The following is a 22,994-nucleotide window of genomic DNA, read 5'->3' on the forward strand; positions in this document are numbered from 1 at the left end:
ATACACAACAGCCAAGATATAAAAACAACCTAAGTATCCATCAATGGGTGAATGGATAAAGAAATTGTGGTATTCACACACAATGGAGTACTATATAGCTACAAAACAGAAGGAAATATTGCCACTTCTGACAGCATGGATGGATTTTGAGGACATTACGCTAAGTGAAAAAAAAAAGTCAGACAGCAAATGATAAAACTGTATGATCTTTCTTGTATGTAGAGTCTGAAAAAAAAAAGAGAGAGAGAGAGAGAGAACAGATTGGTGGTTGCCAGAGGAGAAAGGGGAGAGTTGGGAACATAGGTTAAGTGAGTCAAAACATAAAGAAGAAAAATAAAATTAAAAACAATGTAGAATGGATACATACCCACAGATCTATTTATCCATATCCTCATCCTTAAATAAGACAAGTACATGAATGTTTACTGTAGCATTCTATATAATGCAACTCTAGAACTAATCCAAAATGTGTATCTTATCAAGTAAATAGATAAACTGTAATACAGTCAAATAATGGGATATTATACACTAGCACTGGAAATAAAATACAATGAAATAATTCAACACAGCTAAATCTCAAGACACATAATGTTGACTGAAAACAGAAGACTGCCATTTATATAAAGGTTAAAGGCATACAAAACAATGCTATATATTATCTATTAATATATACATAAAATTTGCCCAGAAATGACCTCCTTTTCCTGGTCATGATGCAGTAACTGAACCAATCTTACCCTCACTCTGTAAACAATTACAAATTGAATAAGATGCATGAAACAAATGTTTTCAGATATTGAATATCAAACAGTACAAGACTGTGATCCCCAAGAAATGAAATAAATGAGTTAATCCCTACAATTGACTGACCTCCTAACTAAAAGCAATTAATTTCCAGACCATGAGCAGAGACAGCAGAAACCCAAATGGTCCAGTGGAGTTGAGTTGAGATGAGATGAAAATCAGCATTAGGGGAGTAAGGCACCTAGAAGTTGTGAGATAATTCTAAAAACAAGGAAGCTATGCAGAAAAGAGCTTCAGAAATCTATACAAGGGTACAAAGTAGGACAAGAATGACTAGAAAATTGTAAGATCAAGGAGTTCATAGACACAATAGGGAGACCAGAGGAGGTCCAGAGTTCTCAGTCATCACTTGGGGGCATTTGCTGGAGACTCCAGAGAGGTCAGATCTTAGTCTGTGCTTAGTCACTCAGTCGTGTCCAAATCTTTGCGACGCTATGGATTGTAGCCTGCCAGGCTCCTCTGTTCGTGGGATTTTTCCAGAAATAATACTGGAATGGATTGCCATTTCCTTCTCCATGGGATCTTTCAGACCCAGGAACCAAACCTTTGTCTCCAGTGTCTCCTTAATAGAAGGAGGATTCTTTACTGCTGAGCCACCAGGAAAACTCATTAGATTTTAGTAGCAGGGCTGAACTGGAGTGAAGGTTATTCTAGACCCATCCTATAAGAGCTTCAAGTTGGAGTTGAAAGGATCATCAAACTGATCCACAAGGAACTTAACTTTCTGGAAGAACAAAGCTCAGTCCTCTTTTAAGAAGGTAAATACAAATCTAAATACTCAACAAGGTAACATTCACAACATACAATTTCTAATAAAAAAATTACTGGACACATCAAGAAGCAGAAAAATGTTACTTACAACAAGGAGAAAAATTGGTCAATTGGCTTAGCAAAGACAAAGATGATGGAGCTAGCAGAAAAGGACATTAAAAGGAACACAAGACATGAAGATATTAAAAAAACAAATGTAACTTCTGGAGCTGAAAAAATACAAACTCTGAAATAAAAAAGTTCCCTGGATTAGATACTACATTAAAAAAAGATTAGCAAAACTTCCATGCAATCTCAATCAAAATTCCCTCAAGTGTTTTTATTTTTTGAAGGATTTCCAGTATGATTCTAAAATTATCCAGATATGCAAAGATCCCAGGGTAGCCTAAAAATTTTAGGGGGAAAAGAAACAAAATACAAAGTTGGAATATTCACACTACCAAATTTCAAAGCTTATTATAAAGCCATAGTCATCAAGTCAACATAACTTAAGGATGGACCTATAGATGGTTAAGAACAGAAAGTCCAGAAAAACTCACAAATGTATGTTCAACTGATTTTTAGCAAAGATGCAAAAGTAACTTATGAATGCTGCTGCTGCTTCTAAGTCGCTTCAGTCGTGTCCGACTCTGTGCGACCCCAGAGACCGCAGCCCACCAGGCTCCCCCGTCCCTGGGATTCTCCAGGCAAGAACACTGGAGTGGGTTGCCATTTCCTTCTCCAATCATGAAAATGAAAAGTGAAAGCGAAGTCGCTTAGTTGTGTCCGACTCTTAGCGACCTCATGGGCTGCAGCCTACCAGGCTCCTCCATCCATGGGATTTTCCAGGCAAGAGAACTGGAGTGGGTTGCCATTGCCTTCTCCAACTTAAGAATAATAAATAACAAAACTTAAAACTATTAAAAAAAAAAACTGCTGAGCAGTGGGTACCAAGGCCTTTGATTTTATTCTTTGTTCCATGCTTAAAATATCCCTAGTTTAAAAAGAAAAGGTTAATGCTTTACCCAAAGAGCAAGCTTAATTCATATTAAATTATCATGGTTACTAGACATTTAAAGGAGGGTTTTCCCCCCATGTCTTAATTCACCCATGTTTATTTGATGTTACGCACAGGACACACACACATACATACATAAAACTGGAGAAAAGAAAAGGATTCTCATATTTCCAGATTCTTACTAGCCATTCCTACTTACTTGCTTAAATGTTTCCCTCATCACTTCAAACAACTATTAAAGACTGCAGTTCACGGGATCTGTCTCCACACCACTGACTCAAGCTCTTTTATTTTCTTTGATGGTTCCGTCATTTTTAGGTCATAGGGACAGCATACTTCTCAGGAGTACAAACTATAACCACAATGCTCTGGTTCAAATCTTAAATTTACCATTCAAAAACTGCCTGACTTTGGGAAAGTTACTCTATCTGATTCAGGACAAATACTGAATACATATGAGGTACTTAGAGGTGCTGCTGCTGCTAAGTTGCTTCAGTCTGAACCTGGCAAATAGCCCTGCACAGTAAACATTAACTATTCTTTTTTATTTTCTTCTTATTGCTACTATTACAACTATCTCCAGTCTCCTCTTTGTCTCTTCCTATGTTCCCCCAATATCAAGGAAGGTACTAAGTCCTGCTGATTGTTTCCAGAACAATCTGACCTTCTTCCTATTTCTGGTCATCAGTAGTGGAGCACTAGACTCCTTACAGCCTTCTTCCTATAAGCCTTCGTTTTCTTCAATTTCTCTCTACACTAACCTATTACATACTACTGTCAGATTAATCTTTAGCCCCTTCCATACAACCCCCTTTTCTATAGCAGGAGTAGTTTAATGAGGCTCTATACAAGGAAAAGAAGTGGGTTTTGTTTATTTATTTATTTTTTTTTTTTGAGAACACTGTGGGTTCTCAACTACCAACTATTATTAAAAAGTATGGTGGTACTGAAAGCCTCAGGGTGAATTTTAATCCTACAAAGCAAGCTAAATTCATTATTACAATATATTATAAATTGACTTTGACTAGCATTAGTAGTTCTCTATTACATCAGCAATTGCTAATATAGTTTGGGATAAGATTTAATATAAAAATTATCAGTCTTTTCTGAGTAATCACTTACCTCTCTGGGCCCTACTCTTGCTATTTAAAAAAACCTTATAGATAGGTCATCAATCTCTGTACTCCCTGACCCTAAAAGTTAATACTAATTGAGCACAACATTCTTTCCTGATGAGTCCAGAGTAAGCATAATTATTCAGGAAATTAATACCAGTGAAAGAACTGGCATAAGTGAACTTATATGTCATTTTGAACTACATTATCTCCAGAGGTTCTCCTAATTTTAAATGTTAAAGGTCTGTGCTTCTAAAGTTCTACAAATCGATTCAAAATTTTTCTCATTTAAAATTTATAATTCAATTGAGACTACTTCCAGAAGTATAGAAAGCAACCTGAAATCTTTCACAAAAATTATTTTTGTATAGTTTTTAAATAATTTGGTTTAACATTTAAAACTGTACTTTGAAACAAATTCGAGTTTGCTATTTCAGTATTAACTCATATTTAGGTGAGAATGCATTTTGGAAACACTACTAAAATGGGCCCAGAAATTTGATATGGGCACACAAAAGTTACACAGCTACTCTTTGAAATGTAGTTCTTAAAAATTTAAACAACATGAAACTTAACTGTTTTTGTGGTTTTTTTTTACATTTACCTTTTTTCTTCTTTTGCTCTCAGCTGTTCTTCCTGTCTCAAAACTTGAACCATTACAGATTCAAAAACTCCACTTGTCAAGCCTGCCAAACTTCGTGGTGTTGACCGACGCCTTGTTGAAGTACATGCAGTTCCCTTCTCATCCTCCAATCCATAATAGCCTCTAGATGTAACTGCTATCGTTGTCTTTTCTCTCAAGTGCCTTGGAGAAGAATAAGTCATTCACAGGTCAAATCTTCTGGGTAAGCAATAAACCCCCTCAACCAGCATCTTAAGAAGAATCCTTTTTGCTAACTACATAAAACTTAGTTAAACTGTGCTTAGCTATGTTTCAGATTTTTATCCTTGCTACATAATTTCTAATTTTCCTTACTCGTGTCATAAAATCAGTCTAAGGGATAGTGTCTTCCCTACATTAAAAAATATAAAACTGAAGCACTAAATTAAGAATTAAAGATCTCTTTAATGAAAAAAATTTGTAAAATTAAATCTAGCACATCTTTACATCTCTTTATAGATTTCATACTACTTATCATTGGTATGGGAAAGTATATAATAATAATAAAACATTTTGGGAGAGAAAATTTATGATACATAAACATGTTTAAGTAATTATAAACAAATGAAGTATTATAATATATAAATATTAAGTGGTAAGCATTATGATATATAATTGTAAATTTAGAAACTTTCTGACTAAACTATATAAAGAGCTTAATCTAGAGTTCTTCAACATCACCATGAATATCTTCCTTACCCTATATTTAGTAATACAATATTAACCTAACACTTAAAGATAATGATGAAAAAGTTTCTCAGCAGTTTGATTAATTACCCATAATTGAATAAAAACTATTTACACTAAAGAAACACTAAATTAATCTTATAAATTTTTAAGCCTAGACCAAAAACTGACTTCTGAATTTATGAGTTAATTGTGAAAAGCATTAGGGAAAATAACTGCTGTTGTATCTTTGCAAAACATGCCAGAGCCTCTGAAAGCTTTGTACAGGTTGTTTCTACAATGGTAAAATCAAACCAATCTTAAAAGCAAGCATTCATTATGCTGGAAAGGAATGTACGTCAATTAGAATAGAAGTCGACCCTGTAGTTATATTTCCCTACTGTCCTACAGGCACAGCTTTCTTTAATACAAAATAAGCTAAAGGATCACCAAAACAAGATTTTATGGCATGAAATAAACTCCTGTATGTCTTGGACTATATTTACAGTGGTTTATTACTCTAAGTTAGAATAACTTTATAACAGTCTTACTCTCAGGCCATCTAGGTCCCATGAATAGTATGACTGCAAGGGTCTACTGAACTGTGGCACTGTTACCTGTTTTGTTTACTATGAGGAGATAACATTTTAATTAATACAGCTTTCGGCAGGGCATAAACTTTTAAACTGGTTTTTCAGTGTTGCTAAAGAACTTGAGCTAATCTATCCATACTATTTCAGGCTGTGATCTTTTAATCACAACAGCATACATCCGTATAATAGTTAATTGGGCTGGGAGTAAGGAATGTGGGCCCAAGGAAAAGAAACTGGCAATAACAGATACTGAATGGATATATCTGGGTTCATTTTAGTAGAGCGTTCACATTGGCAGAATGACTAGTTCTATAATTTTATTTATCTCCTTGTCAATACTAATGGAAAAGGACATTCATGGACAGTATTACACTAAAAGATGAAGACATGTCAGAAGTCACAGGGCATGGAGCACGGGGGAGAAGAAGAGTTAAGGGAAACATTAAGTCATATGCTTAAACTGTCATGTAAACAAGTCAGAAACTAAATTTTACCCTTTAACTTCAGTCATTTAAGTACAGAAGATGAAGTATCAAACTACTTTTTTTGAACATTATTTTCTCAAAGAGAAATTAATATCCTTTATACTCATCAGAAATAAGAATTTATAAGCTTTGATATTTATCGTTCATAGTTCAAATACAAAGAAAACTGTTTGTCTTGTATCAATATGTAAAGATAAAAGGGTCTAAGGAAAAAATTCTTATCCAACGTGAGTGGGTATGTAAAACTGTCACAACCTTCTCGGAAGTCACTTTGGTAATAATCATTAAGATTTAATGTGCACATATCTTTTGACCAATCATGCTTCTAGTAATTTAGCCTACAGACATATATCCATGACTGTGAGCAATAATACACACACATAATATTGTCTGTTATTCAAAAGAACAACATGGAAACAAACTTCTTTCAGTATGAGATCAAATAAAGTTACATACATCACACTGGAGAAGGAAATGGCAACCCACTTCAGTATTCTTGCCTGGAAAATTTCATGGAGAGAGAAGCCTGGTAGACTATAGTCCATGGGGTCACAAAAAGTCGGACATGAGTGAGCATGCACATCACACCACAGAATATCATCTATTAAAAGCAATAGGTAAATCTGTATGTACTCACTATAAAAGATGTCCTTATTACATTGCTGAATGTAAAAAAGAAATTTCTGGACAAAACATATTTTTTTAACCCAAAGGAATTATATAGAAGTATATGCATATGTACACCAGGACTTCCCTAGTGGCTCAGGCGGTTAAGCGTCTGTCTACAATGTGTGAGACCTGGGTTCGATCCCTGGGTCGGGAAGATCCCCTGGAGAAGGAAATGGCAATCCACTCTAGTAATTAGAGATACCAAGGGAACATTTCATACAAAGATGGGCTCGATAAAGGACAGAAATTGTAGGGACCTAACAGGAGCAGAAGATATTAAGAAGAGGTGGCAAGAATACACAGAAGAACTGTACAAAAAAGATCTTCACGACCCAGATAATCATGATGATGTGATCACTCATCTAGAGCCAGACATCTTGGAATGTGAAGTCAAGTGGGCCTTAGAAAGCTTCACTACGAACAAAGCTAGTGGAGGTGATGGAATTCCAGTGGAGCTGTTTCAAATCCTGAAAGATGATGCTGTGAAAGTGCTGCACTCAATATGCCAGCAAGTTTGGAAAACTCAGCAGTGGCCACAGGACTGGAAACGGTCAGTTTTCATTCCAATTCCAAAGAAAGGCAATGCCAAAGAACGCTCAAACTACCGCACAATTGCATTCATCTTATATGCTAGTAAAGTAATGCTCAAAATTCTCCAAGCCAGACTTCAGCAGTACGTGAACCATGAACTCCCTGACGTTCATGCTGGTTTTAGAAAAGGCAGAGGAACCAGACATCAAATTGCCAACATCTGCTGGATCATGGAAAAAGCAAGAGAGTTCCAGAAAAACATCGATTTCTGCTTTATTGACTATGCCAAAGCCTTTGACTGTGTGGATCACAACAAACTGTGGAAAATTCTGAAAGAGATGGGAATACAGACCACCTAACCTGCCTCTTGAGAAACCTATATGCAGGTCAGGAAGCAACAGTTAGAACTGGACATGGAACAGACTGGTTCCAAATAGGAAAAGGAGTACGTCAAGGCTGTATATTGTCACCCTGCTTATTGTAGGGTACGCTTATATGCAGAGTACATCAAGAGAAACGCTGGACTGGAAGAAACACAAGCTGGAATCAAGATTGCCAGGAGAAATATCAATAACCTCAGATATGCAGATGACACCACCCTTATGGCAGAAAGTGAAGAGGAGCTAAAAAGCCAGATAAAACTGACCTTTTCTTGATGAAAGTGAAAGAGGAGAGTGAAAAAGTTGGTTTAAAGCTCAACATTCAGAAAACGAAGATCATGGCATCTGATCCCATCACTTCATGGGAAATAGATGGGGAAACAGTAGAAACAGTGTCAGACTTTATTTTGGGGGGCTCCAAAATCACTGCAGATGGTGACTGCAGCCATGAAATTAAAAGACGCTTACTCCTTGGAAGAAAAGTTATGACCAACCTAGATTGTATATTCAAAAGCAGAGACTTTGCCGACTAAGGTCCATCTAGTCAAGGCTATGGTTTTTCCTGTGGTCATGTATGGATGTGAGAGTTGGACTGTGAAGAAGGCTGAGTGCCGAAGAATGGATGCTTTTGAACTGTGGTGTTGGAGAAGACTCTTGAGAGTCCCTTGGACTGCAAGGAAATCCAACCAGTCCATTCTGAAGGAGATCAGCCCTGGGATTTCTTTGGAAGGAATGATGCAAAAGCTGAAGCTCCAGTACTTTGGCCACCTCATGCGAAGAGTTGATTCATTGGAAAAGACTCTGATGCTGGGAGGGATTGGGGGCAGGAGGAGAAGGGGACGACCCAGGATGAGACGGCTGGATGACATCACTGACTCGATGGACGCGAGTCTGAATGAACTCCGGGAGATGGTTATGGACAGGGAGGCCTGGCGTGCTGCGATTCATGGGGTCGCAAAGAGTCGGACACAACTGAGCCTTCTATGGTAGATATGCATATGTAAACATACATATGGCATCCAGTAGTGTGTAGTGTGTGTTTGTGTACATGTTCAAACTCTTACCTAGATTACTGCAGTCTCTTTGTGACAGTCCCCTGGCTTCTACTCAGACTTCTCTACAGTCTATCCTTTAGGCAACAAACCAAGTAATCCTTTTAAAAAGGTAATTAGAGTAAGTCAATCCCCTGCTGTCTCCTCTAAAGCCTTCCAGTTATACTTAAAATACAACACTAAGTTTTGATGACCTACAAGAGCTAGTATGATATGGTTCTCATTTACCTCTGCAGACCCTATCTTCTATGACTCTGCCTTTAGCTTTTTGTGTTCTGGTCACGAATGTCTCCTTATGATTCTCAATCACAGCAACATTCGCTTTGCACTGGATCTCTCTCCTGTAAGGCACTTTCCCCCTAGATATTTGTATGGCTAGGCATTATCACTTCCCTCAAATCCCTATTAAAATGTCACCATATCTGAGAGGGCTTTCTTGACCACCACAACCAGCAACAGATTCCCTGTCATTCTCTATTCCCTTACTCCACTTTCGTTTTCTTCATGCTACTCATCATATACTACATGATATAATTATCTGTTTACTTGGTAATTATTCATCTCCTTACCAGAATGAAAGCTCCAGAAGGATAAGGACTTTGTTTTTTAACGGCCATTACCTTCAGAGCCTCAAATACTATATATACACGGCATTTGAAAGGATACAAGCCAAACTATATTTTATTTTAAATTTACACACATAAAGTTGAAAAATTCCAGTCATTTATTCTGTTGTTCACAGTAAAAGAATCTTTATCAAACATCTCTTACTAACTAGTAGTTTTCATTTTCATTCATCAGAGAATAAAAGGCAATATTATAAGATGAAAATAAGTCTCACTTCCAAATAAGAACTGTTAGATAATTAATCAACCTTCAAGTTATACAAAAAATAACTCCCCTTTTCTAAAACTGAAGCTTTTTCCTTCCTACTAGGAAAATTATTCTATGAAATCAGTCTGGTAGTAGTTTGAAAATAACAGATTGCTAACTGTAAGTAAAAGCTAAGCAACAATTATAGTTGATTCATTGACTTTTTTAAAATTAAATTTTTATTTTTACTTTACTTTACAATACTGTATTGGTTTTGCCATACATTGACATGAATCCACCACGGGTGTACATGCGTTCCCAAATATGAAGCCCCCCTCCCACCTCCCTCACCATAACATCTCTCCGGGTCATCCCCGTGCACCAGCCACTCACAAAGTGTGAAAGGTCTTTTCTGTGGTGTTGATATATTCCAAATATCAGAATTCAGAGGTTCAATTTTGTTTAAAATGACTAAAATATATATTAAGATGGAAATGAGCTGACATTAAGTTTTATTTAATGTTAACATATGGAGTAACACTGACCCTCTACTAAATACAGATATTTGGAAAGGTTTCCACTATTACATGACTTTATGTTACTAAAACAATGTAAAAGTGACACCTATAAAATTTTTTATCTGTATACTTTAAAGTTGGAAACAGAATCATCTAATCTGCTTAAAAATATTCTAAATGGAGAGTTTCAACCTCTTTTAAACCCATTTACTTAAAAAATTTTAAATGCAATACAGCCCTCAGGGTCCTGACAAGGAAGAGAGAATACTCAAAAGGAGGTGATATTTAATGAAGAATCTATTTACAAATGTGCAACTAAGCTTCAGGGAAACTAGGAAGGGATGGAGAAGCACTCGTGGACCAGCCATACAGCATTTTATCACTCTAGATTCAACAGGGGAGGGGAGGGAGTAGTTACTGGAACCAAGAAGCTGCCATTGTAGGAGAGAGCTACACATGATGATGTACAGTCACTGACAACCTGCAACACAGCAAAAAAGAAGCTGTTAGGTAAATATTTCTATCTCTCTGTCAGTGCCTCCAATTCACTGAATCCAATCAGAAGCCAGAGAACAAGGCAGACTAACTGAAGGAGTCCTTAGAGATCAGCCTCCCAGGACACACAGCATAGTGCAAAGGGTAGAGAATAGATTTGAAGGGGACTAATGTATGCAGGTCAGGAGGCAACAGTTAGAACTGGACATGGAACAACAGACTGGTTCCAAATAGGAAAAGGAGTACATCAAGGCTGTATATTGTCATCCTGCTTATTTACCTTATATGCAGAGTACATGAGAAACGCTGGGCTGGAAGAAACACAAGCTGGAATCAAGATTGCCAGGAGAAATATCAATAACCTCAGATACGCAGATGACACCACCCTTATGGCAGAAAGTGAAGAAGAACTAAAGAGCCACTTGATGAAGGTGAAAGAGGAGAGTGAAAAAGTTGGCTTAAAGCTCAACATTCAGAAAATTAAGATCATGACATCCGGTCCCATCACTTCATGGGAAATAGATGGGGAAACAGTAGAAACAGTGTCAGACTTTATTTTTTTGGGCTCCAAAATCACTGCAGATGGTGACTGCAGCCATGAAATTAAAAGACCCTTACTCCTTGGAAGGAAAGTTAAGACCAACCTAGACAGCATATTAAAAAGCAGAGACATTACTTTGGCAACAAAGGTCTGTCTAGTCAAGGCTATGGTTTTCCAGTAGTCATGTATGGATGTTAGAGTTGGACTACAAAGAAAGCTGAGCGCTGAAGAATTGATGCTTTTGAACTGTGGTGTTGGAGAAGACTCTTGAGAGTCCCTTAGACTGCAAGGAGAGCCAACCAGTCCATCCTAAAGGAGATCAGTCCTAGGTGTTCATTGGTAGGACTGATGTTGAAGCTGAAACTCCAATACTCTGGCCACCTGATGCGAAGAGCTGACTCACTTGAAAAGACCCTGATGCTGGGAAAGATTGAGGGCAGGAGGAGAAGGGGACAACAGAGGATGAGATGGTTGGATGACATCATCAACTCAGTGGACATGGGTTTGGGTAAACTCTTCGAGTTGGTGATGGACAGGGAAGCCTGGCATGCTGTGGTTCATGGGGTCTCAAAGAGTCGGACACAACTGAGCGACTGAACTGAACTGACTGAATGAAGACTATCCAGCACAACAGTTCAGTACTGGTTTTCAATAGCAACTGACTGATATTAGGGAAGGCAGAACTTTTTTTGGTGGATTTGAACAAAACCTTTTGCATGTCTGATAGATAAGAATCATTATGCAGTTAGCCCAGCCTGTCATGCACTTTTTTCATCTGTATTTGTGTATCTTTATGAACTCTGAAATGAGCTTCCTTGATAGCTCAGTTGGTAAAGAATCTGCCTGCAATGCGGGAGACCCTGGTTTAATTCCTGGGTCTAGAAGATCCCCTGGAGAAGGGACAGGCTACCCACTCCAAACTACAACAGTCTTTGAAATCAAGTACCAAAAGAACCCCAACTTAAAACAAACCTTTCAAATAGCTCTAGAGTCAAGGATTAAAACAAGATTTTGAAAAACTAATGAAATATCAAAACATCCTACCCCAAATAACTTCATATTGGTATTTTTTTTAAATAAAATATGCTTAATCTATTATTTCAATTATCTTGTTTAATGTGTTATATATAATGTTTTACAATATATACAGCACAACTGTACAGAAGAATCCATATATAATTTGTAAATAAATACGCATACAATTGGGGTACATATTGGAAACCTGGAAACTTTTTCTGCTTGAGGAGCCAGACCATAAAAATTTGGAGACCACTTCTCTCATTGCAGGTATATATCTGATACCCCAGTTTTCAGAACAAAGAATCTTCATCCACACACACACACATTTATCACAGACTGTTAAATCTGTTTCCTAATTGATCTTCTTTACTTTCTATTCTCCCAATTGTTACTCTTATTCCCTGTGCATTTTTAACTCCTCTTTATCCAACCCTCCAGTTCCTTGAGTTTCAGCCTCATGTAGATAACTAGTTGGGATCCACTGATCCATCATATATGACTAAACCTCTCTTTTTCATGTTTTTGTTTTGGCCGCACACTGCAGCATGCAAGATCGTAGCTCCCCAGTGACAGAACCTGTACCCCTTGCAGTGGAAGTGCAGAGTCTTAACTATTGGACCGCCAGAGAAGTCCCATGACTCACCTCTTCTTTTATCTCATCTCCCTTGACCAATATATCTTTCTGTCTCAGGCACCCTATCTCTCTCTTGCATCTCAGCTGAAAGGTCCTTCACTCCTATATCTTCACTACTAAGGACGGTAGGAAAAAAAAAAAATCACCACTTTGTAGTCTACTGTCTAACTGTAACCTAAACTGGACTCACCTAAGATGACTGCTCTGAAGGAAGTCAACTCCCTCTTTGGTTCTCCATAACAGCAACTTCAAATGTCACCATTATTCAAAAGCTTCACCTCACTATTCATTATCACATAGTAGCTGACTTTGCTTACTACTAATTTCACAGAGAAAATGGTAGTTTTAAAGAAAGAGTTCCATTAACTTTCTGTTTCTCAAAAAATAAAATTATCTGAATCCAAACAAAATTTATCTGAATTTTAAGTTGCAGTGAAAAAAGTGCTTACCAAAAACTAATCCAGGAGTAGGTTTTCAGAATTTGTATTTCATTAATTATTTCCTGCATTTTCAGCCTGTCCCTGCTAGTTGCCTTTAGCATATAAACATGTCCAAGTTTTTATTAAATACAAACCATTCCCCTCAAGAAGTACCACATCTAAACTCTTGGTCCATTTCACTTTTCACACTTCAAACTATCATTTGCCTACACCTACTCCACTGAAACTCCTCTTCCCAAATGACCTCCTACTTATATAATTCAAATGATAATTTTTCATTTCTTATTCACTCAACTTCTCTATACCATCCAATTACTCTTCTGTCAAGACTTTAACATGGACTTTGCAGAAAGAATAGTTTTAGATAGATAGGCAAGAGTGGAGTAGCAATACAAATTAACAAGAAAAATATTCATTCATAGTATTCAAATTCATTCATTCAAAATATTTACTGAGCAACAGGGATTCCTCAAGGACATGCTGACAGTTTGCATATCAGGTTGAAACAATGGTGACACCACTGGAAAAAAAAAGTGAGAGTTGAAAAGAAAAACAGGAAATCTGGGAAGACCTGGGTTAGAAACACATTTAGTTTTTAACATTTTCACATAACAGTTACACAACCAGCTGTGAAAGTTCTATGGACAGAAATAGGAAACTAAAACAAAAGGAAAGGCTGAAGATACAGATGTGGAAGTCTTAGCAATAAAGTCATAAAAAACAATCTCTCCACAGAGGAACAAATATAGGGACACATGATCTAGAACATAACATTAGGGATCATCCATAATTATAAAGAAAAACATAGCAAAAGAGGAGGAAGATTCAAAAGATAAGTTATTCTTAAGACAAGAAATAGCACAATAACCAACAAAGAGAAAAGTTTTAATATCAAGTGATCTAAACTACTTAATCCTCCAGGTAGATGGCGAAAGTACTAAGTAAAAGCCAAGGATTAAACAAGAAGACATTCATTAGTAAAATTCAAGAGGGCAACTTCAATTAGGGAATAATTAGAAATAACTTTGTAAGTTAAAAAATATCTCAGAATTTTTGCTCATACCTGAAGTGGACATCAAAAAAATTGACGATAACACCCCTCCCCCAAAGAAGCATCAAAGACCACCACTGAAAACCAATCATTTCACTCAGAATAAATTTCCGTTTCTTGATTTTGCCTTTCTAATTTAAGGAAGGCACAAAGGTAAATGTCAAGTTTTTATTTACATAGGAAGGATGCTGAGAAGTGCCTTACCAACCTTGATAGCTCTGATATGCATTTTCCATAAGTTAGGACTGCCCTGTTGAACATTTTACTAACTTTACAGCTATTCCTTATCACACAGAAGCAATCAAGAGTTCTCAGCACAGAGGGCTGAGAACAGAGGGCTGTAGAACAGAGGGCTCCCTAGGTCACTATCTTTCAAAGACTGGTTACGTTCATTTTCCCTAGAAAACACTAAATCTGTGACAAGTCTGCAAAGTGGGCAGACAGATACTTTGGCTTCCTTTTCTTGGCTAACTCCTCTAAATATCTGCCAAGTATTGATGAGGATTTAAAGTGGGATACTGTAAATTCAGAATACTTTCAGATGTGACAAAGACACAAAGAAAAAAGCTGGGAAAGCTAGGGTGAGTTTTGCCTCTACCTACCTGAAATAACAGATCATAAACAAGAGATGTAGGGACCTGACAAGAGCTGAAGACTTAAATGAAATTAGGAAGATGTAGAAAGTGGATATCATGGTGTTTATATAAAATAAGTAATGCTACCAACTTCTCTATTGTTCATTTCAAGAATGGGAAGAATGTCATTCTTACTCCCCACAAACTAGTAATTCCTATTGTTCTCTCATATACTTTTAATTCAAAAAGGAGCATTTTATTTCTCCTCCTTTATGGAGATATAACTGACACAAACCACTATGTAAGTTTAAGGTGTAGGATATGTTGATTTGATACACACATATTTTGCAAAATGATTACCAGAGGGTTAGCTAACACCTCCACCAGGTCACGTAACTAAAAACAAGTATTTAAAATTTTCATTTCTGAATATTATTTTTCTTCTGATTTAAAAAATCTTCAGTTGTTTTACCCTGCCCTCTGGGTTTTGCAAGGTTTAGCGTGTGTTACAGGACTATCTGGCTGTATTGTCTCTCCTTCATTCCATAAACACTTATTGAGCACTACTGGGCCCCAGGCTCTGCTTTGGGAGCTGGGGATTCAGAAGACAATGGTCTTCGTCTTCCAGGTACTTCACTGCTCTCTTGCATTTTTCCATTCAGATATGCTGCTTGGTACTGCACTTCTGCACCAGTTTCTCTGTTCTTTCTTCCCCTCACCATCTGGTAACCTTGTTTCTTCAAAACCCAAGCCAAATCTCTCCCTCCTTGGATACTTCTCTATCTTTGACAATAATCATTCAACTCCATCTCATTGTGGTTCTGGTCTTTTTCACTGATGGCTATTCTTCAAATAGTTATGATTTTGGTGTGCTTGTGAGATGAGGTGAGCTTGGGGTCTTTCTACTCTGTCATCTTAGCTAATCTCTCCATCTCTCACTTATTTCTTCTGCCAACTGACCAAAAAATGAGTGGTTCAAATGTTGATCCCACAATACTATAAAAAAATATAAAAAGTACCTTATGTAAAAGTAAGAACATAAAAATTTCATTTATGGAAAACTAAGAAAAAATCATTTGACAGAGGACTCATCTGATTAGATCTTAAAATGGATTTTAAAAGTCACAGTAATAAAGAATTTTAATGCCAGAAGATGAAGAGCTAAAACATACCAACAGTATAGTGAAAAGAGTCCAAAAGTAGACCCAAATATTTAAATATATTAATATTACAAAATGGTATATCAAAGCAATGGAAAAAAATAATGCTGTGACAAATAGCTGGATGTGAGACAAAAAATAAAGCTCAACTTCAACCTCAATGCTTGATCAGACTCATTTATTTATTTCTTTTTTCAATACTAAGTTCTCACAGATATTGAGTTAGGTGCTGGCATCAACACTTACAGGCAAAATTCCTCCTTGCTGAGCTTGCAAGCTAGTAAGAAGATACACAAAAAGTGAGTAAACAAATACATACACATAAGTCCTAACTATAAGATACTGTAAGTTCTGTGAAAGACAGTCAAGAATGATTTCTCCAAGGAAGTGACAGGAGTCGCCAGCCACGATGAAAACAAGCAAACAAAAAAAGCAAACCAAAACACCGAAGAAAACTTTGGGGATAAGAGTGTTCTAGGTAAAAGAAAGAGCAAGTTTTATAAAGATGAGGCGAGGTGAGAAATGGCTTGGCAGGTATATAAAGAACAGTAAGCCAAACTCCTCACTATAGCCTCAGTGCAAATGAAGTGCCTGATGCAAGGTACTGACTTCTCAATGCACATTTTTTTTTTTTGAAGTTTACCCTGGCTGCTGAGTAGAAAATGGACTCTAAGAGAAAAATGCAGAAGCAGGAAAAACAAATCAGCAAACTACAGCAGTATTCCAGTCAAGAAATAATAGTCTGTACTTAAGGGGAGACAGTGAAGAGAAATGGGCAAGATTTAAAATATACTTCAGTTCTATTTGCAATTTTTAAGGAATCCCACTGCTTGGCATACACACCGAGGAAACCAGAATTGAAAGAGACACATGTACCCCAATGTTCATCGCAGCACTGTTTATAATAGCCAGGACATGGAAACAACCTAGATGTCCATCAGCAGATGAATGGATAAGAAAGCTGTGGTACCATATACACAATGGAGTATTACTCAGCCATTAAAAAGAATACATTTGAATCAGTTCTGATGAGATGGATGAAACTGGAGCCGATTATACAGAGTGAAGTAAGCCAGAAAGAAAAACACCAATACAGTATACTAACACATATATATGGAATTTAGAATGATGGCAATGATGACCCTGTATGCAAGACAGCAAAAAAGACACAGATGTGTATAGCGGACTTTTGGACTCAGAGGGAGAGGGAGAGGGTGGATGATTTGGGAGAATGGCATTGAAACATGTATACTATCATGAAAGAATCGAATCGCCAGTCTATGTCTGATGCAGGATACAGCATGCTTGCGGCTGGTGCACGGGGATGACCCAGAGAGATGTTATGGGGAGGGAGGTGGGAGGGGGGTTCATGTTTGGGAACGCATGTACACCCGTGGTGGATTCATGTCAATGTATGGCAAAACCAATATAGTATTGTAAAGTAAAATAAAGTAAAATAAATAAATATCATATAACTAAAAAAAAAAAAATATATATATATATATATATATATATATATATATACACTTCAGAGGAAGAAAACTCAAAAATTGTTGATATACTTAAAATGAGAAATAAGTAAAAAGGAAGAATCAATGAAAAGAGCTAGGTTTTTGGTCAGAGCAACTTCACAGACAGTGGAATCATTTGCTCAGAACACAAGAATAGGCAGAATAGGCTTAGAAAAGAAAAAACAAACCCAAAGCTAAGTGTTTTTTTTTTTATTTCAATACTTTATTTATTTGGCTGTGCCATGTCTCAGTTGTGGCACTCAGGATCTTTGATCTTCACTATGGCATTCAGGATCCTTTTTACTTTCTGCATGCAGGATCTAGTTCCCTGACCAGGGATTGAACCCAGACCCCCTTCACTGGGAGCACAGATTCTTAGCTACTGGATCACCAGAGAAGTTCCTAGAGTTCAATTCTGAACATGCTAAAATTTGGAATAGCTAACTTTTGTTCAACATAGTACTGGAAATCCTTATCACAGCAACCAGAAAATGAAAAGAAATCAAAATTGGAAAGGAAGAAGTAAAACTGTCACTGTTGGCATATGACATGATACTATACATATAAAATTGTAAAGACACCACCAAAAAACTACTAAAGCTTATCAATGAATTCAGTAAAGGTACAGAATACAAAATTAATATATAGTAATCTGTTGAGTTTCCATACACGAACAATTAACTATAAGAAAGAGAAATTTTTAAAAAATCCCATTTACCATCAAAGCAAAAAGAATAAAATATCTAGGAAAAATATCTAGGAATAAATCTAAGGAAATAAAAGATCTGTACTTGGTACAGTGTACATTTTAAGACTAATGAAAGAAACTAAAAATGATAAACAGATGGAAAGATACTCCATGTTCAGTGAACGGAAGAATTAATATTGTTAAAATAACTATTCTACCCGAGAAAACCTACAGAGTCAATGCAATCCCTATCAAAACACCAATAGTATTTTTCACAGAACTAGAATAAAGAATTTGAAAACGTGTATGGAAACACAAAAGACACTGAAGAGACAAAGCAATCTTGAGAAAAGAAGACAGATGAAGGTATCAGGTTTCCTGACTTTACTACAAAGCTACAATAATGAAAACAATACAATACTAGTACAAAAGCAGACACACAGACCAATGCAATAGAATTGAACACCCCCCTCCCCATGGTTAATTGATCTGTTACAAAGCAGGCAAGAATATGCAATGGAGAAAGGAAGTCTCTTCAACAAATGGAGTAAAATAATGAAATTAGATTATTTTCTTATGTACAAAAGTAAACTCAAAATGGACTAAAAAACTAAACGTAAGATGGAAAACCATAAAACTACCAGAAGAAAACATAAGAAGAGCACTCTCTGACATAATTCATAGTAATGTTTTTTAAATATTTCCTTTCCTATAGCAGTATTTCCTTTACTAAAGCAAAAGAAACAAAAGCAAAAATTTTACAGTGACATCTTACTAAACCGAAAGCTTTTGCACAACAAAGAAAACCACCAATAAAGTGAAAAGACAACCTACACTGGGAAAAAATACTTGCAAACAATGCGAATAACAAGAGATTACTCTTCAAAATATACAAACAGCTCATACAGCTCAGTATCAAAATACCATACTAATTTAAAAATGGGTGGAAGCCCTGATAAGACATTTTTCCAAATAACACATACAGATGACCAACAGGCACATGAAAAGATGTTCAACATTGCTAATCATCAGAGAAATGGAAATCAAAATCACAATGCGATATCATCTTATATCTGTCAGAATGGCTATTATCAATAAGACCATAAATAACAAATACTGGCAAGGATACTGAGAAAAGGGAACCCTTACCTACTGTTGGTGGGAATGTCAACTGGCACAAGTACAGAGACTCCTCAAAAGACTAAAATAGACAAACCATATGATCCAGCGATTCCACTCCTGGGTATATATTCAAAGAAAACGAAAACACTAATTTAAAAAGACACATGCATCCCAATGTTCATAGTAGCACTATTTACAATTGCCAAAATATGACAGCAACCTAAGAAAACATCAACAGATGAGTGGATTAAAAAAGATGTGGTTTGTGTGTATGTGTATAAAATATACACAACAGAATAGTACTGAGCCATAAAAAAGAATAAATTTTACCATCTGCAACAACACAGATGGACCTGAAGGGTATTATGCTTAGTGAAATAAGTCACACAGAGAAAGACAAATACTGTATGATATCACTTATATGTGGAATCTAAAAAATAAATAAAGAAAACAAACAAAAGCAGACTCATAGATATAGAAAACAAACTAATATTTACCAGTGGAGACAGGGAAGTAGGGAGAGGCAATCATAGGGGTAGGGGATTAAACAGATGCCAACTACTAGGCATAAAATAAATAAGCTGCAAGGATATACTATACAATATAGGAAATATAGCTTATATTTTATAATAGCTTTAAATGGAGTATAATGTATAAAAATTTTCAATCAGTATGTTGTACACCTGAAACTAATATTGTAAATGAAGTTATACCTCAATACGAAAAAAATGGTAAAACTTCACACAAACAGAAAAAAAAAAAAAAAAACCCGAAACATCCAAATGAATACAAGAAACTAGTGACAGTATTAACTTATTTTAGTAGGGGACCAGGCAAATGAAGAGGAGATATTTTTACTGTAATACTTCTACCATTTAATTTTTTGCCACCAAGATGTATATATTATTTTTTAAATTAATAAACTACTGACAAAACAAACACTACTGAATTGTTAAGCAAAGTCAGTGTACATCAGTTACACTATTTCCTTTAGATTATCACAGTAGTTACACTTTATATGCTTAGTTTTTAATAATTTATACTGTAAACACATATTATTGATCTCACCACCACAAGTATCTAAATGCTCCCTCCACCCTGAAATCTGTAATGATCCTATTCTCTCCAGTTTCTCTTTCAGGTAGAAAGGCTTCTTTCTCTCAATCTCTACAGCTCTAGATCATAAGCAGCAAGCACTGTGATTAAGCACCTGGGCTCTGGAGCTAAACAGATTCAAATCCAGGTTCTGTCATTAATTAGCTTGGGTAAACTAATTTTCCTGTGTCTCATTTCTTCATTTGTAAAATACGTTATCTAAATCATTAATTACTTCAAGAGTTGTGGGGATTAATAATCTAATATAGATAAAGCCTTTCAAACAGAGTGGCATTACTGGCATGATGCAGCCAAGGCAGGTTACTGCTACTCCTTGTTGTAAACTGGCAAATTAATCACACGTATTGTTTAAAAGTATAGCTATACAGTAATGAAAACATTAGGAACTAACTTGTGTGACTGAAAACATTCAAAAATAGTTTTAATGTATGTTCCTATTATTTCACAAATTCATCATACCATCATTGATGGCTTCAACCTATTTCTTAATAAGTTATGCTAATTTTTAGTGAAAAGCAGTGTGCATTTTTTTGTTGGTAGCCAAACAAAGCACACGGAGAAGGCGATGGCACCCCACTCCAGTACTCTTGCCTGGAAAATTCCGTGGATGGAGGAGCCTAGTGGACTGCAGTCCATGGGGTCGCAAAGAGTAGGACACGACTGAGTGACTTCACTTTCACTTTTCACTTTCATGCATTGGAGAAGGAAATGGCAACCCACTCCAGTGTTCTTGCCTGGAGAATCCCAGGGACGGGGAAGCCTGGTGGGCTGCCGTCTATGGGGTCGCACAGAGTCGGACACGACTGAAGTGACTTAGCGGCAGCAGCAAACAAAGCACAAGATGGCTAATCCACATGATGAAAAAATAACCTTAGAAGAAAAAACTACAGAGTCAAACAAAACAAAGCAAAACAAAACCATCGCTAAAGAAAAAGGTCCTACTGTTGCTATCCGATAATCTGACATGCAACAATATACACACATAACAATCAAACAACCAGTAAAATCAAATCTAGTTAAGTGATAAGCAGAATATATGGCAAAATACATAAACTACATATGGTAAATTAAAATTTTGTACTGAACTTTTTGTGTTGAGTAAATGATACATATATAGATGAGATAAAGAAGACTAACAAGTGATATCTGATGGGATAGGTGATTTTGTATTTTTATTTTTTTTAACAATTTTCCATGTGTTTCCAGTCTTCTTCAAAGAGCATACAGAGTGCTTAGCAAAGTATTATAGTCAGCATATAGAAAGAATGGATAAATGTTAACCATTCGTAAAAAAGGATTCACATGCCAATTCGGTGGTGGTCTGCTGCAGAGTTGGAGGCACTGAGTGCAGCAGTGGGTGCATGGGACCTTTTGAAGGAGGTCACCATTATCTTCATTACCTTCACCATAGTTTGAAGTAAAGTGAAGCTGCTCAGTCAAGTCCAACTCTTTGCAACCCCATGGACTGTAGCCCACCAGGCTTCTCCATCCATGGAATTTTCCACCCAAGAGTACTGGAGTGGGTTGCCATTTCCTTCTCCAGGGGATCTTCCTGACCCAGGTATCAAACCTGGGTCTTCTGCCTTGAAGGCAGATGCTTTACCTTCTGAGCCACTTTGGAAGGGGCTGAGCCACCAGAGAAGCCCCCACCATAGTTTAGCCCCAGGTAAATAACAGCCCCACCCATCCACAGAAAACTGAATTAAAGATTTACTGAGCCTGGCCCCGCCCATCAGAACAAGACCAGTTTCCCCCTCAGTCAGTCTTTCCCATCAGGAAGCGTCCATAACCTCTTATCCTTCTTCATCAGAGGGCAGGCAGACTGAAAAACCACAATCACAGAAAACTAACCAATCTGATCACATGGACCACAGCTTTGTCTAACTCAATGAAACTATGAGCCATATTGTATAGGGCCACCCAACGGGCAGGTCATGGTGGTGAGTTCTGACAAAACATAGTCCACTGGAGAAGGGCAAACCATTTCAGTATTCTTGCCTTGAGAACTCCATGAACAGTATGAAAAGGCAAAAAGAGAGTTCACTGAAAGATGAACTCCCCAGGTCAGCAGGTGCCCAATATGCTACTGGAGATCCGTGGAGAAATAACTCCAGAAAGAATGAAGAGACAGAGCCAAAGCAAAACCACCAACCCAGTTGTGGATGTGACTAGTGATGCAAGTAAGGTCTGATGCTGTAAAGAGCAATATTGCATAGGAACCTGGAATGTTAGCTCCATGAATCAAGGCAAACTGGAAGTAGTCAAACAGGAGATGGCAGAGTGAACATCAACATTTTAGGAATCAGCGAACTAAAATGAACTGAAATGGGTGAATTTAACTCAGATGACCATTATATCTACTACTGTGGGAAAGAATCCCTTATAAGAAATGGAGTAACCCTCACAGTCAACAAGAGAGTCCAAAATGCAGGACTTGCATGCAATCTCAAAAATGAGAGAACGATCTCTGTTTGTCTCCAAGGCAAACCATTCAATATCACAGTAATCCCAGTCTATGCCCCTACCAGTAATGTTGAAGAAGCTGAAGCTGAACAGTTCTATGAAGACCTACAAGACCTTCTAGAA

The 22,994-nt window shown here is 36.8% G+C and overlaps 1 protein-coding gene across 3 annotated transcripts in view; it reads right to left on the reverse strand.

Annotated features, from left to right (window-relative positions):
* BRD10 (bromodomain containing 10) overlaps positions 1-22,994 on the reverse strand; it is a 105,800-nt gene that overhangs the window by 66,156 nt on the left and 16,650 nt on the right. For 2 of the 3 annotated variants that reach the window (XM_042243430.2, XM_027964543.3), the window contains exon 2: positions 4,292-4,492. The exons of the other annotated variant lie outside the window; for it this stretch is intronic. In XM_042243430.2, coding sequence (XP_042099364.1) covers positions 4,292-4,492 — 201 coding nt within the window. The remainder of the gene's footprint in view (positions 1-4,291; positions 4,493-22,994) is intronic. 3 annotated transcript variants of the gene reach the window in all.

Source organism: Ovis aries, chromosome 2, assembly GCF_016772045.2.
Source record: "Ovis aries strain OAR_USU_Benz2616 breed Rambouillet chromosome 2, ARS-UI_Ramb_v3.0, whole genome shotgun sequence".
NCBI lineage: Eukaryota > Metazoa > Chordata > Mammalia > Artiodactyla > Bovidae > Ovis > Ovis aries.